The sequence below is a fragment of the Tursiops truncatus genome, chromosome 3 (genome assembly GCF_011762595.2).
Source record: "Tursiops truncatus isolate mTurTru1 chromosome 3, mTurTru1.mat.Y, whole genome shotgun sequence".
Taxonomy (NCBI): domain Eukaryota; kingdom Metazoa; phylum Chordata; class Mammalia; order Artiodactyla; family Delphinidae; genus Tursiops; species Tursiops truncatus.
In genome coordinates this window covers 47,510,637-47,526,874 of record NC_047036.1, presented here as the reverse complement: position 1 = coordinate 47,526,874, position 16,238 = coordinate 47,510,637, and the positions used below count along the sequence as shown (strand labels likewise).

Below are 16,238 nucleotides of genomic sequence, written 5' to 3'. Positions count from 1 at the left end.
TCAGTCTGATTTTCAGAGCTGGCCTGTACTATCATTTATGACAAATGATCAGTAAACGTTGATTAACTGACTACAGGTTACACTCATAGGAAGATATCCTGAAACTGTAAAATAAAAACATTCCAGTAAGAGTTTAAAATGCGCATTTCAATTAAAGACAATTTGATTGTTTTGATGTTCTTGTAGGCAGCTAAGGTTCACACATGTTGATAGAACATAATCCCTGGTGCCTCTTTCTGCTTATTTATTACAATTTTATTATAGTAGCAGTCTCCTGGAAAATAACCAAAAAGCAACAAAAATTTTTTTAAACTGTTAGTGTATCACATAGGATTTAAAATGTAATGATGAATCTAGTATTTTTACAAAATCTTATGTGATACCCTATTAATAGAAGTGTCCTTAGTTTCTTCTCTTATCTCAAATTGATAAGCCTTTCACAAAAATTAAATGATTACCCAGTCATCCTGAATGTATAATAAATTATACAAGTTCTCGCTTCAGTAGCAGGTATATCTAGGGGAAAAAATATATGCAATGTTTAAAGAGAGAGAGAGAGAGAGAGAGAGAGAGAAAATTGATCAAGATTCTTACCATTGGTTATTTCATAGCTGTCCAAGGTAGGGTTGGACCACTATTTGAGGGACCTAAAAAAATCTGTGTTTTTTAACATTTGTTTCCAGTGATTATGCAAATCAGGTAAGTTTGTGAAACATCAACCAAGTACAAATGTAACTCCTCCAAGAAGACAGAGCTTCCATCTGCTGAATTGTTTTGTAAACCTACAAGGTACGGGACTTCCCGGGTAGTCCAGTGGTTAAGATTGCGCTCCTAGTGCAGGAGGCCCAGGTTCCATCCCTGGTCAGGGAACTAGATCCCGCATGCCACAGCTAAAGATATCGTGTGCTGCAACTGAAGATTCTGCATACAGCAATGAAGATCTGGCAGGCGGCAACAAAGATCCCACGTGCCGCAACTAACACTCGGCACAGCCTAAATAAATAAATAAACAAACCTACAAGGTACACTGAACAGTTACTAATACATAAAATTTAGAGTAACATAGTACAAATATAGTATATGTTAAAAATTCCAAAAGAATCATGACTGCTAAATAGTTTTACTATGTAAAATTTTTTGTTTTCTTGTTGTTTTGTTTCAAGCACATCATTAAAATATACCTTATCTTGATGGTATATTATTTAGTCATTCAATAAGATATAAATTATGATAGTTCTCCTATCTGAGAAACATTTTATTATGAAATGAAATATATAAGAATTTTAATTAAATATTATTTAGACTTGGCCTTCACAGGAATTTGTGATATCAAGATATTGATTGAGGGACTTCTCTGGTGCTCCAGTAGGTAAGACTCTGTGCTCCCAATGCAGGAGGCCCCGGTTTGATCCCTGGTCGGGGAACTAGATCCTGCATGCATGTTACAGCTAAGAGTTCACATGCCTTAACTAAAGATCCCATGTGCCACAACTAAGACCCAGTGCAGCCAAAATAAATAAATAAATATTTTTTAAAAAAAGATATTTGTCGAATACACAAAATAAAACACTGCACTTTAGTTTCAGATAATACAGTTGATTCAGAAATCAGTTCCAGGGCTTACCTGGTGGTGCAGTTGTTAAGAATCCGCCGGCCAATGCAGGGGACATGGACGGGTTCAAGCCCTGGTCTGAGAAGATCCCACATGCCATGGAGCAACTAAGCCCCTGTGCCACAACTACTGAGCCCGAGTACTGCAACTACTGAAGCCCACACGCCTAGAACCCGTGCTCAGCAACTAGAGAAGCCAACACAATGAGAAGCCTGTACACCACAATGAAGAGTAGCTCCTGCTTGCTGCAACTAGAGAAAGCCCTCGTGCAGCAATGAAGACCCAATGCAGCCAAAAATAAATAAAATTTATTTAAAAAACAAAAGAAATCAATTCCATAACATTTAAGATCAAATTAATCATAGCTAATGTCATAATCACAGTAAGTGACAATCCTTCACGGTGGAAAACCATTTGTATTAATATTTTCAAATGATTGGGGTTTATAGGAAGATAATTATAATACTGATTTTTATGATAGTTTAAGGGATATTTGCATTCCATATCTCACTTATATCCTGTCCTGGGGATATAAATTTTATAGACGTCTTAGATATCTGCACAGAAGGATACCAAAAGGAAAATGATTTGTCTGAAACTCATAGTTTGCATTTTCAGTGCCAAAAAGAAATTATGCCATTAAGCTTGGCAAGATATAGACACATTGGGGTAAAGGTTGGTAGTCACCTAGTCAATGTACCTATCACATTGCAATCATTGTTCTTCCTCTGATGATAGCAAAGTTATCTTTAATTTATTTTTTTATAAATCTTTGTTATTTTTATTTATTTAATTTATTTATTTGGTTGCGCCGGGTCTTAGTTGTTGCAGGCAGCCTCCTTAGTTGTGGTTTGCAGCCTCCTTCGTTGCAGCTCTCCAGCTCCTTAGTTGTGGCATGTGAACTCTTAGTTGCGGCATGCATGTGAGATCTAGTTCCCTTACCAGGGAACTGCATTGGGAGTGTGGAGTCTTAATCACTGCGCCACCAGGGAAGTCACAAAGATATCTTTTACTGTTTTATTTTTTTAATTAATTAATTTATTTATTCATTTATTTTTGGCTGTGTTGGGTCTTCATTGCTGCACCTGGGCTTTCTTCAGTTGCATCGAATAGGGGTTACTCTTTGTTGCAGTGTGCGGGCTTCTCATTGTGGTGGCTTCTCTGTTGTGGAGCACGGGCTGTAGGCACGTGGGCTTCAGTAGTTGCAGCACACAGGCTCAGTAGTTGTGGTGCACCGGCTTAGTTGCTCCACAGCATGTGGGATCTTCCCAGACCAGGGCTCGAACCAGTGTCCCCTGCATTGGCAGGCAGATTCTTAACCACTGCGCCACCAGGGAAGCCCCAAAGATATCTTTTAAATGTATATAAAATGCACATGAGAAAACATTTTTAAAGCATTTAAAAGCAGCTTCACACAAAGTACTTCCAATGACTTTCCTAAAATTCCTTTTTACCTTCTGCACACTTATTTAGCATCCACTGTTGGAAGGCTACTATTCTAGGCGCAAAGGATACAAGAGAGATTAGATAAAATCTCTGCCATTTCATTGGGGAGGCAATAATAAATATCAGAAGAGATAGGTTATATGTAAGAAGTTTCCCAAACTGCAGCTCTCTGGGCAACCATAGCCGAATCATATATGGTGTGTGTTAAAATACAGACTATGTATCCCACTATCTAGACCTACTAAATCAGCATCTCTGGAGACACATTTCCAGGAATCTTCATTTTAACAACATCCTGATAATCCTCGCTCTCAGGAAAGTTTGTGAATCACTGGTAAAAGTTAAATCCGTAACAGAGTGACATACAGTAAGAAGTTGCAGGTTAAGGATTCAGTAATTATAATTATTCACAGGAGATATTATTGTCTCAGTTAAAAAATCATAGAAATTCTACAAATTACAGAGTTTAATAAAGACGAAGTATACACAATAATTACAGAAAAATTAATAACATTCCTATATTTACAATTAGAAAATGTAACTTAAAAACACATATACTATTTATAATAGCCACAATAATTATAGGGTTCCTAGGAATAAATCTAACAAAATATGTGAAAAACCAAAACAGAGAAAAATCAAAACTTTATTAAAAAACAAAGAAGATTTACATAAATAGAGAAATAATATCATGTTCATAAATGGGTCACTTCAATATTCTAAAGATGACAATTCTCTCTAAATAAATGTTTAAACTTTAAGGCAATGCAAATCAAAATCCTAACATAGCTTTTCGTTCAAAAAAAAAAAAAAAGAAAGCTGTTCTTAAAATTTACGCAGAAGAGTAAAAGACAAAATCCAAGGCAAGACAAATAGACAGTGGAATAGAACAGAGAGCTTACACAGAAAGACGTGTGTGAGATCTCAACAAATGTGGAGGGAGGGGGGAAGATACCTACCACTTATATCACAGCAAAGGGCTAATCTTCCTACATATATATTAAAAGACTCCTAGAAATTGATAAGGGGAAAAAAAAAAAGGCCACAACCTGATAGAAAACTAGAGAATAGAAACAGTCTACAGAAATGGAAATGACTTTTAAACATATGAAACAGATGCTCAATCTCACTAACCTTAAGGGAAACACAAATGGAAACTACAGCAATCTCCTGTATTTCATTTATCAAATTGACAAACATCCGAACATTTGATAACAAATGTTACCTTAACTGTGGTAAGGCTATGGGGGGGAAAGATACGTTTATAGATTGCTGTCAGGAGTGTACATTAGTGCAAGACTATATAGAGGTAATAGCTAGCACAATTACATATGTACTTATTCTCTGAACCAGCAGGTCCACTTCTAGGAACTTACATAGTGTATGCAAGGGTATTCACTGTAGCACTGTATGTGATGATGAGTCTGAAGGCTAGAGCATGGTTTTAAATTCTAGCTCTACCACTTACTAACATTATGTTCTTCGGTAAGTTACTAAATCTCCCTGTGCCTTGGTTCCTTCATCTGTAAAATGGAGGTAATGATAGTATGTATTCTTTGGGTTGGCGTGAGGATTAAATGATTTAATCTATATAAACAGTACTTACAACAGTACCTGGCACATACTATACATGTGTTAGCTGTTGATAGTAACATCACAAGACTACAAACAACCTACATATTTATCAATAGGAAACTTGTTAAATAAATCATGGTAGAGTCATACAACACAGAGAGGAATAAGGTTTTTATGGAAGTATCTCAATATATATTGTTTAGTGAAAAAAACAGCTGCAGCAATGTGTATAGTATTTACTATTTGTGTAAAAAAAAGACAGAAACAGGAAGAATACGCTGTGTTTAAAAAATTATTTTTAATCTCTCAAAGTATATCAGAAAAGCGTAATGAGAGATGAGATAGAGGGAGATTTTTCACTGTATGACTTTTTGATGTGCAAGGCATGTGAACGTATTACCTGTTCAAACATACCAGTTTAAAAACAATTCCAGATGGATTAAAGATCTAAATTTAATAAGAAAAAAATAGATTTTGGAAAACAAAAATGAGTATATTTATAACCTCAGAAAAAGAAACCATTTTTTATTTGAGAGGCAAAAAGCACAAAGCATAAGACAAATATTGATAAATTTAACTATATTTAATTTTTTAAGACTTAAGAATAACAAGACTCCTCGTAAAATTAAAATATAAGTCCTATATTGAGAAAAGATATTATAAAACATACAATGGACAAGTCAACAAAAAAATATAAAATAAGTACATATGACTAAGCCAGTGCTTATTTTTCTAAGCAAATGATATGAAAAAGGAATTCAAGGAAACTATCTCAATGACTAAAAAATATATATAAAAAGATGTTCAGTATCACTAGGAATCCTGAAAATGTATACTAAAACAACAGTGAGGGGACTTCCCTGGCGGTCCAGTGGTTAAGGCTTCACCTTCTAATGTAGGGGGTGCAGGTTCGATCCCTGGTTGGGGAGTTAAGATCCCACATGCCTCGTGGCCAAAAAACCACAACATAAAACAGAAGCAATATTGTAACAGATTCAATAAAGACTTTAAAAGTGGTCCACATCAAAAAAAAAGAAGAAAGGGGAAACAATAGGACCCCAAGCCCTTCCTCCACATCCTTGCTGCTTAATTGGAACTTCAGTGTGGCTTTCGCAGTTCTGATTCTGAGTGAGTGCTGTCTTTGATTCCCGCCTCAACAGGATGAGCATTTCTGAAAAGGTATATACGGCGGGAGAGGAGAGGGGTTGGGGGAGAGTGAGAAAGAAGAAGGAGGAGGAGGAAGAGGAGGAGGGGGAGGGGAGGCGAGGCGAGGGGGAGGGGAGGCAAGGGAGGGCGGGTGACCAGGGTGAAGATAGGGAGGAGAAGGAAAAAACCAACAAGGTTTACAAATATGCACAGGTTAGGAAACAGTAAGTAAAATTTGAGGTGAAAATGGTCTAATGTTTTTAATATGACTTTATATTAATTAAAATTTAATATTACTTCTTTTTCTTTTTTTTTTTTTTTTTTTTGCGGTACGCGGGCCTCTCACTGTTGTGGCCTCTCCCGTTGCGGAGCACGGGCTCCGGACGCGCAGGCTCAGCGGCCATAGCTCACGGGCCCAGCCGCTCCGCGGCTTGTGGGATCTTCCCGGACCGGGGCACGAACCCGCGTCCCCTGCATCGGCAGGCGGACTCTCAACCACTGCACCACCAGGGAAGCCCATTAATATTACTTTAATAAACACTTGATTTGTCTTTAGTTGATGATGGATTGGTTGGTATTATGTGTGTGTGACTATAACTACAAGGAAGCACGTGAGTGGCTGTGTTTGAGGTTCAGTCCTACCTCCCAAACCAAGGAATAACCACACCCCCTTATTTGTGCCTTGATCTTGAAGCATGCTAAATGGCTTGTTAATAACCTTTAAAGATGTGGTTTATTCTGGTTTTTTGTTGATGTGTTGTTTGTTGCTGGGACGAAGAGTTTGCATTTCATAATCACGGGTTGAATTTACGGACTTTCAGTGAGTGTGAAGAGCATTAAACTTTAACTGGAGAATAGTTTAAGTGACTCATCTGAGCTCCTGATTTTTAGAGCCTGCTTCACTTTCTTATCCACTCCAAGAAGCTTTTATCTAACTCTTAGAATCTGACTATAAGTATGGTGATTCACATTCAATTTTTTTTACATTGTATAAAGAAGTCGAAAGCAAGAAGAATTGGTCAATACAGAAATTATGTGGCATCCTTTTGTATTTTATAATAATATTAATGGAGAAATTCTAACCAGGGCCTATAATAATTTCATTTCAAAATTAGCAATATAACAAACTAATAAAATGTATCCAAACTGAAATATAGATTAGAGAAATCAATGACAGAGATATGCATTCTCTTAGGTTCTCTTTATAACATACTGGTTTCCACTTTTATAATAGTTTAGTGATGAAGCATCTCTCCCTTGCCTTGGATCACATTTCTGTTTTTGACATTTATGAACTTAAATTTTATTATGCTCTTTCCACGTAATTCTTCTATTTCTACTTACAACAGCACTAAAACTTCTGTTTACCGGTTGACTGTATCTCCCCACATTGATGATTTTTCTGCATCAATACAACAGCTTGATTAAACAGATTATTTTAAAAGGAACATTCACTTCTTTAGACTCTGATGGGATGCTTCAGTATATGCTAATCACATTTGTTAAACTTTCTTTGATACCGTTCGTTATTATAAATTTGTACCTACTTTGTTTTTATTTCTATCAGCCACAAGTTTCTTTGTAAGGTAGTCATGAAGAAAATATTTTCCAGCTATTAGAAATCAGTGTTCAGGTGTTTCTCCATATATATATCCAAAATAGCATTAAGAAGTGTGAACATTGTTTGGTTATTTCATTGTGGATCTCTTTTTATTGTCTGTTTGTGTTCTCTGGGTGTTCATATCATCACCCAATTTAGTATCATCTGTGATTTGAATTAATGTGCAGTGTACCTCTATGTCCAGACCAAAAATAAAAGAGTTAACATTCTTCCGAGATACTTTAAACTGAATGCAATTTAATATCCAAAAAACAAACAAACAAACAAAAATGTGAGGGGACTTCCCTGGCAGTCCAGCGGTTAAGACTTCGCCTTCCAATGCAGGGGGTTTGGGTTCAATCCCTGGTCAGGGAGCTAAGATCCCACATATCTCGTGGCCAAAAAACCAAAACATAAAACAGAAGCAATATTGTAACAAATTCAATAAAGACTTTAAAAATGTTCCACATCGAAAAAAAAAAAGGAACAACAACAACAAAAAAAAAACAGTGAGAAATCATTTCACACCCATCTGACTGGGAAAAATATAAGGGCTGAAAACATCGAATGTTGGCAAGGATTTAGGGAAACGGGAACTATTAATACAATGTGGTGCTAGTGTAAATTGGCACCACTTAGCAAAGTCTATCAGTCAAGGAGAGTCTGTCAGTCAGGGTCCTGAGCTGCAAGAAATAGAAACAAAGTAAGTTAAACATAAAAGGTGTTTATTGAAAAATATTGAGAGCTTACAGAGTCTCCACAAACGCTGGATAATAGGCTTGGAAAATGTAGGAACAAAGTCAAGCTTTGCCGACAAACTAGAGCTAAATTTATGCCAGTGAATCAGTCTGGGAAGCCACCCATGCCACTAGCAAACACAACTTCTTGTGTCACTAGCTTCAATTTCAGAATCCTGGGAGGAGGGTTGTCAGGGAGTTGCGGCAACTGTGAGCTCTAGCTGCCCAAGCGGGTGGCAAAGTGAGTATCATGCGTTTTCAGCTTCTTTAACGGGAGGTGAGCTCTGCCTCTATGAAGTCATAATAGGAACTTCTTCAAATATAGACAGAGGATTCGGATACAGGGCAGCCAAAAAACAGCAAATGTCCGTAGAAGAGAACAATCTATTCCATGACCAGCAGTTCCATTTGTAAGTATAAACCCTAGAACTTTTTCTCCATGTGTACAAGAAAATCGTTGCTTGTATATTCCTTGACACATTGTCTCCAGAGGGAAAAATTAGAACTAACCCAATTTTGTTCATTAGAAGGCAAATGAATAAATGGTTTAGTTATACAATAGAATACTCTATAGTATTTAAATGAGTGAGCTACATGAATCAACATGACTAAAAAACAAAGTTGTAGAAGAATACATACAGTATGATACTATTTCCATAAAATTTAACCATATACAAAATTACAGTATATATTGAGATAGATATACTAATGAAAGTATAAACACATGCATGGAAGTGATACATAGCTACTTCAGGATACCTTTGGGAGAAAGAAAAGGATTAGGATAGGGTGGAGCTTTAACTGTAACATTTTATTGCTTTAAAAAAAAACATCAGGGCTTCTCTGGTGGCGCAGTGGTTGAGAGTCTGCCTGCCGATGCAGGGGACACGGGTTCGTGCCCCGGTCCGGGAAGATCCCACATGCTGCGGAGCGGCTGCGCCCGTGAGCCATGGCTGCTGGGCCTGTGCGTCCGGAGCCTGTGCTCTGCAACGGGAGAGGCCACAGCAGTGAGAGGCCCGCGTACCGCAAAAAAAAAATAAAATAAAAATAAGCTAAATTTGGAAAATATTAACATTTGCATAGTGAACAATATTATTATTTCACCCAGATCCCTTTGGATCCCTACTGACCTCAATAAATCACTTGCACACAACTTTCTGCCTCAGGCCTGCTTCTGGGAAATCTGACCTAAAACAATCTATCAACACAAGCTCCTACTTCCCCCCAATCTTTGCCCAGAACTCTACCTTCCCTCTGTTGCCTATTGGTGAATGTGCATGTTCGGATCTGAAAACCCAAATGGGGTGGGTTTTCATTCCTTCTGTTTCTCCAAACCTGTTCTGTCATGGTCAACCAAAGACTTCCATATTGCTAAATCAAGGGCCAATTTTGGTTCCCAGCTTATTGGGCGATCACTTCCCTCACCTTGAAACACTTTCTTCCCTTGCTATGATAAAAGTTTGGATTCTTGTTCAGCAAATACTCATTCTCCTCATCCTTCCACTGTAGGTTGAATATGCTTCCCACTCCCCTCTGATGTTGGATTTGGCTATGTGACCCACTCTAGCCAATGAAATATTGGCCAACCCGATGTGAGCAGGGGCCTTAAACATGCTTCAATAACGTGAGCAGAGGCCCACAAATCATGTGGATTTTGGACTGCCTCTTGTACCCCGGTTGATCTTCTCCAGGTGGCTGCTGACTCTTCAATCTGGGTTCCAGAAATAACACACATGGGACAGACTTAAGCTGAATCTGCAACCTAAAGCAGAGCCACCCAGCTGAGCACAGCCTAGATCTACTGAACTGCAACCAATCTGCTGACTCGTGGGCATGAGAACAGGTATACTGCTATAAGCCACTGACCATGGAGTGATTTGTTATACAGAATTATTGTGGCAATAGCTGACTAACACACTTGCCTTCCAGGAAACCACACTCTCCTGATTTTACTCAAATCTCAGGACTATTCCTCCTCATTCCCTGATGGCTTAATAGCGGGGTGCCCCAGGACGAAGTTCTGAAACCTCTTCTCTAGTCTCACTCACGGTGCTCTTAGCCATTTTCAGACCAGAGAATAAATAAATATCATGTGGAAGCTCCCAAATTTATATCACCAGGCCAGACCTCTCTCTTGAACTCCAGACTGGTATAACCAACTTCCTACTTGACATTCCCACTTGGATATCTAATAGGCATCTTAAATTAAATCAGTCCCACAAACAACTCCTGATGAACCCCCACCCAACTGTCTTCTCTCAGTCTTCCTTTTCTTAGTAAATGGCAGCTCTCTCCTTCCAGTTGATAGAGGAAAACACCCTGGAGTCATCCTTGACCTTTTATGTCCCGCCTTTCACACCCCACATCAGATCCTTGCGAAATCTTGTTGATATTACCTTCCACTCCACTCCAACAGCTCTGGCCTCCTTGCCGTTCTGTGAACGTGATCATCTGGGGCACGCTCATGCCCTGGGCCCTTAGCCTTACAGTTCCCGACGACTGGAATGCTGTTACCCAGATAGACACACAGGCTTGCCACCTCATCTCTGTACAATTTTGGCTCAAATGCCTCCTTCACCTGAGGACTTCCCTAGCTACTTTAACAGTGCAACTCCTCACCTCCCCACCTCCAGAAGTCCCTATCCCCATTCCTTCTTTACTTTTCTTCACAGCACTTATCACTACATGAACACTCATACTTTACTTGCTTATTCTTCTGGGGTCTGTCATCTGCAACTAGAACGAAGGTAAATGAAAGTACGTTCCACAAGAACAGAGGGTTTTTTTTTTTTTGGTCTGCTTTGTTAGCTGTTGAATCTTCAGAGCCTGGAACATAAAAGCACTGAATATATATTTGTTAAATGAATGAATCCATTTGATCTTTTGCATACTTGAAATTTCATAATTGTATATAGATGGGCAGATAGTGACAAATGCAAAGACAAATATTGTTAAGCAATTGTCTCTAGTTCCCAGTAGCCAAGACTACTAAATGACATGGTTTTATTATGAAAGCAAAGTTTATCTAAAAGGAAGGAGAAATCTTTAGTTTCACTGAAGCTGGGATTCTCTTAAATTTGAGCTTTCATGTTTTTTGTTTTTTCTTTTTTTTCCTGAATGGCTACTATGGGGGCTCTCAACATTTTGTATAAAACATTTAAAATCTCTTGTTGATGCAGTAGGATTAGGTGATGGTAGGCAACTACCTGTATGTGAGGAAAACATGCTTGTGGCCCACTGAGTGTTCTTCCTACCCTCCCTCCCCGGTAGTCTGGACCCTTTTGTTGTGATTTCATGCTTAAAACTCACAGCACAAACTCACAGGCCAGGTTTGTGAGGTGCATGGGCCAGGACTGCAACCCCTGAGGTTATTTTTCCAGTTTCTAGAAGACAACTCAATTCTAGTTCTTGGTTTTTGCCTCCTGAACAAGTAACTTCTTTTGTAAGTAACAAGTAACTCTTATTTTGCCCTCCAGCTATTGATGCCAGGATTCCAAAACATGAGAGCGGTTAGGAGGCTCATGATCAAACACAAAGCCAGGTAAGGTAAAAAATAATGGAGCGCGCATACACACGCCTGACATTCATCCTCACCCCACCACTCAAGCCAGCCGTGGATGAGGAAAAGTCAGTGTGCCAGAGTGTGTTGGCTGCAGCAGCAGCTGTTACTAACCAGGGCAGAAAAGTTAACTTAGATTATATACAATTTCCTCTTCATTGCTCTAAAAGCCCCCTTCACTCCCCAATATTTGCGGCAATTCTCCAGTTTTTAATAAGCAGGGGATGGAGCTGACCCAAATTGGGTCTCTCGCCGCCGTTGGGTCTGGCCTCCATTTCAGATAATGAATTAACCCTCCGAATAGCCTTTTCAGGAGCAAGAACTCCCCTTTTTTCTCCCTCTCCGCCGCCAGCCTCACCCTGGGCCAGGTTTTCCTCATTTCAGATTTTTCTGCAACTCAATCCTGAGTCATGCATGACGACAGTTTTCACACTATTTATGTTAAGCCTCGAGATGACCTCAGGTGATGACATTTGTGCTCAGAAAGAAATGTAATGAGTCTGGATCTCCCCGAGCGGTCCTCGGTCCCCCGTCCCGGCCGCGCTTCGAGCTGCGGGGCGCGAGCCAGGCGGAGGTGGGGCGACCGAGGCCGCGCGCCCTTCCCGGTCGATCCCTCCCGGGAGGGAGGCTCCTCCCCGCGGTCCCTCGCGAGTACCTGGCGGCGGCGGCGGCGGCGGCAGGCGGTCAGGGGGCGGCGCTCCGCGGCGTCACGCGGCGGGGTGGGAGAGCGGGCAGGTGACACCCGGCGGCCTCCACCCCTTTTCCAGCTCGGTCGGCTGCCGGGGCAGCAGGGCCCGCTGTGAGGAGCTCCGCGCTAGCGCCGCCGCCCGCCGCCGCCCTCTGCGCCCGCGCCCGGGCACTTGGGCTCAGCTCCTCGCCGGGTGAGTGTGGGGCTCCCAGCCGGTGGGCCGGGGCCGAACTTTTCCGAGGCGCTGAGGAGAAGAGATGGGGGGAGGGAGAGAGACGCCGGGGGCAGGGGTCGGGAGCAGCCCAGTGGAAAGAACTTGGGCGCGGCGCGCGGGGAGTGGGATACGGGTCCCGGAGACTCGGGAGCCCGGCCAGGCCCTGCCTGGACTCTGGCGGGCCCCTCGGAAGTTGTTGCCGCGCCGTCTTTGGGTGCCCAGGGTCGAAGCCCTTCGCGCCGGAGGGAGGGGCCGCCGCGCTCACCTGCGCCTTCTCTGGGAGCCCACCGCCGCCCCCAGCATCCCAAAGGGACGGTGGTCCCCGCCGCCCCTGGGCTTTTGAGCCTCTCCCGAGCGCTCCCGCGGGACAGGGCCCAGCTGTTCCGGGCGGGAGGACAAAGGTGCTTGCGGGTGGGACTGGAAGGGAGAGGGACCTGCTCGACCTTGACCTCCGAGGTCACTTTCCCAGCTCCTGGATTTGGGCTCGCTCGCCCCACCCCGAACCCCCCCCCCATAGAATCCCCGAGCCCCTTTCTTTCTGCTTTTCCCCTCTGGGGCGCTTTTGTGTCCTCGAGGCCGGAATGAACTTGGGGCGTTGCTCTTGCAGCGGGCGCTGCCTCTTTGGCTCCCCGAGCTGCATCCTGTCCCGACGGCAGCTGCTGGCTGAGGAGAGTGATGAGTACACAGCGGTGGAACAGGTCGTGCCGGAGATGGAAATCGGAAAGCCTGTTGTTTCATCTTACAGGGTATCGTTGGTTAGGAAATGGGCCTTCTCCCCTAATCAGCCAGCGCTGATTCAAACTTACCGGATGCCGAGAGAACGCTCTTGGGAAAGCTGCGACAGGAAGGATATGGTCTCTACCCCTGTCCAATCGCTGTGTGGTTGGGAAAACAAGTCGCACAAAGACTGAAGAATAGTTTTAGCGAGCCAAGCCTTTTTCCTCTTGCTGAGCTGTTCCCTCGAAAAGCATTTTCATTTAACCCTGTACTCGCAGGTTACTCTTTATTTCACTTCTCGCTTGTATTGCTTAACTGCTGTGAAAGAGTCTTCGATACTCTGGGGTTGCCTCTGGCTTCTTAGCCATCACTTGTTAACTCCCTTATTTTGTAGTTTCTGCTTCTACCACTGGCCAGGAATTGTTCTCCTCAAGGTCACCGACGATTAAAAAAATATTTTCCCCCCAATGGCAGACATTTATCGAATGCTTCTGTGCCCGGCACTGTTCTAAGAACATGTATCAACTCTTTTAATCCTGGCAACAATCCTATGGGGGTAAATAAATGATAACATTATCATTTTACGGATAAGGAAACTGAGACACGGGAACTTGCCCAGGACGCACAAGTAGCAGGAGGAGATTCCAACTCAGGGGCCCTGGTCCAGTGTTGAGGCTATTAACCTCAACTCACCTCACTGTGCATACTGCCTCACCTAGAGTTCCTTTCTTCATCCTTACTTTCTTGAAGTCCTGTGCTTTTTCATGTTCACTGACTATGCTCTCAGTCTCAGGTCCTTCTTTTCCTTCTTGTGTGACTTTGTACTCATTTAGGTTTTCTTTTCATAGAATTTTGTTACTTAGGTAATCCGTGCTACTTACCCACTTAAAGATTCTGTGCTTTCCATGTATCTGGGGGCTTCCCTGGTGGCGCAGTGGTTGAGAGTCCGCCTGCCGATGCAGGGGACGCGGGTTCGTGCCCCGGTCCAGGAGGATCCCACATGCCGCAGAGCGGCTGGGCCCGTGAGTCATGGCCGCTGAGCCTGCACGTCCGGAGCCTGTGCTCCACAATGGGAGAGGCCACAGCAGTGAGAGGCCTGCGTACCGCAAAAAAAAAAAAAAAGATTCTGTGCTTTCCATGTATCTTATTCAGTTTTAGTGTAGCATATGTCCGTGCATACTGTAATATTCCATTTGGACTTGCCCTGCTTTGCCCCAAAGCATTTCTAGTTAGCGTCATTTATGTCAGCCTCCCTCCCTTTTATTGTAGTCACCCAGGTGCAAAACAGCAGTCAAGTCTCACATCACACTTCTCCCAATCATGAAACCTCTTCTGTCGGCTTTTACCTTGTCTCTTCCTTCTAGCCTTCCTCATTCTCATCCCCGTTCCCTACTCCTCTTCACCAGTCTCCCTCTTCCCCACTCCTGAACATTCATTTATCACTTATGTCATTTTTCTTTTTACTGTTGGTTAGCTTCTTTCATAAATATTCATGGTCCACAGAAAGATTGTTAACAACTTAAGACTTTAACTTTTCAAGCCTTACAACTAGTAGTTGCTTGATAAATGTTTGCAGAATATGATGCAAGATGAATTAATGTAGCATATATTGGGTGGGTTGAATAATGGTGGAAACCTTTTTGAAATTTTTAAGCCGGGTTTTACAGGGTGTTAAGGATGCGTTGGTAGACGTGGGGGACCTGGCAGGCTTTGTAGAGGACGGGCAGGGAAACCTCTGCCAACTCCATTGCTGCAGATAGGAACCCAGCTACCCTGGCTAAACATTCCATTTAGAAGGGTAAGGAAGTAGGGCCATATCAGCAGAGAGCCATGAATCCTAACCTCATCCTAGCCAAACAAAATATGAAGCCACACAGAGTTACAAGAAAAACCCAATTTCATTGAAAAATATAACACATACACAAAAATGCATAAAACATAAATGAAGAGATTACCACAGTAGATATATTTAGCAGTAGAATGACTGTCTTCTTCTGGCAGTAGATATGATAGTTGAATGAGACTGCAGAAAAGCCAAATGGGAATCTTTTCTCGAAACCTCTGTATAAGGTAATGTGGGCCTGGACTAGTCCTGAGAGGCATTGTCGAGGAAGAATTGGCTGTGTTTGGGGAGGGTTGAGGAGAGGAGAAAAGAAAACTGGAAGGATGTACCAAAACGGTGAGATTGGCGAGCCAAGAAGAGAGTTTTGACACCTTGAGTGTGAGTCGACCAGACTAAATATTTTGCCATTTTACCTTTGTCTCTCTCTATTTATTTATTTATTGGCTGCGTTGGGTCTTCATTGCTGCGCGTGGGCTTTCTCTAGTTGCAGCGAGCGGGGGCTACTCTTTGTGGCAGAACGCGGGCTTCTTACTGTGGTGGCTTCCTTGTTGCGGAGCACGGGCTCTAGGCACGTGGCTTCAGTAGTTGCAGCACGCAGGCTCAGCAGTTGTGGCACATGGGCCCTAGAGCGTGTGGGTTTCAGTAGTTGTGGCGCACGGACTTCAGTAGCTGTGGCATGCGGGCTCAATAGTTGTGGTGCACAGGCTTAATTGCTCTGTGGCATGTGGGATCTTCCTGGACCAGGGATCAAACCCATGTTCCCTGCATTGGCAGGCAGATTCTTAACCACTGCACCACCAGGAAAGTCCCCTCTCTCATTTTTTAAATGCATGTTTTCCTACATCCTACTACATATAGAATTTTAGTATGTTGTGTTTTCCTTATAATACATAGTAAACATTTTTCACCTGTATTTTCCAAAACTCCTATTGTCTGCCTTATATTCTAAAAATTTTAATGTAATTTCCTTAACTAATCCTCCGTTTTTGGATAGGTATATTAGCAACAGTTATAAACAACTTAAGTCACAGTAATGCTTACCTTTGCAGTTATGTCATTTTACAAATTGGGATTTGTTTCTTTATGCTAGACAGTGGAATA

General features: G+C 42.1%; 2 protein-coding genes across 6 annotated transcripts in view; one reads left to right on the top strand and one right to left on the bottom strand.

Annotated features, from left to right (window-relative positions):
* Nucleotides 1–8,087: 8,087 nt before the first annotated feature.
* LOC141278278 (uncharacterized) lies at nt 8,088–14,306 on the bottom strand. Of its 4 annotated transcripts, XR_012330697.1 has the most exons (6): nt 14,176–14,306; nt 13,384–13,452; nt 12,843–13,240; nt 12,331–12,607; nt 10,513–10,623; nt 8,088–9,100 (listed from the first exon to the last, which is right to left on the bottom strand). XR_012330697.1 is itself a non-coding variant. In XM_073802136.1 (4 exons), the coding sequence occupies exons 1-4, from the start codon at nt 14,199–14,201 to the stop codon at nt 12,360–12,362; spliced, it is 741 nt and encodes a 246-aa protein (XP_073658237.1). In that variant the 5' UTR covers nt 14,202–14,306; the 3' UTR covers nt 8,088–12,359. The 4 variants fall into 4 exon arrangements, 2 of the variants coding, with proteins under 2 accessions (XP_073658237.1, XP_073658236.1); XR_012330696.1 differs by having other exon boundaries at nt 10,513–13,240; XM_073802136.1 differs by having other exon boundaries at nt 8,088–12,607.
* Nucleotides 12,418–16,238, top strand: part of ELOVL7 (ELOVL fatty acid elongase 7) — a 72,239-nt gene continuing 68,418 nt past the window's right edge. The window contains exons 1-2 of one of the 2 annotated variants that reach the window (XM_019930011.3): nt 12,431–12,556; nt 13,185–13,323. The gene's annotated coding sequence lies outside the window, so the exon portion shown is untranslated. Of the gene's footprint in view, nt 12,557–13,184; nt 13,324–16,238 lie in introns of both variants that reach the window. The other variant, XM_019930010.3, reaches the window with a different exon arrangement.

Coding starts and splice junctions, on each gene's coding strand:
- LOC141278278 (XM_073802135.1), bottom strand. CDS start 14,201: ATGGAAAGCACAGAATCTTTAAGTGG. Junction 13,453..14,175: donor AGCACAGAATCTTTAAGTGG/GTAAGTAGCACG, acceptor CCAACCACACAG/CGATTGGACAGGGGTAGAGA. Junction 13,241..13,383: donor GAGCGTTCTCTCGGCATCCG/GTAAGTTTGAAT, acceptor CACTCTCCTCAG/CCAGCAGCTGCCGTCGGGAC.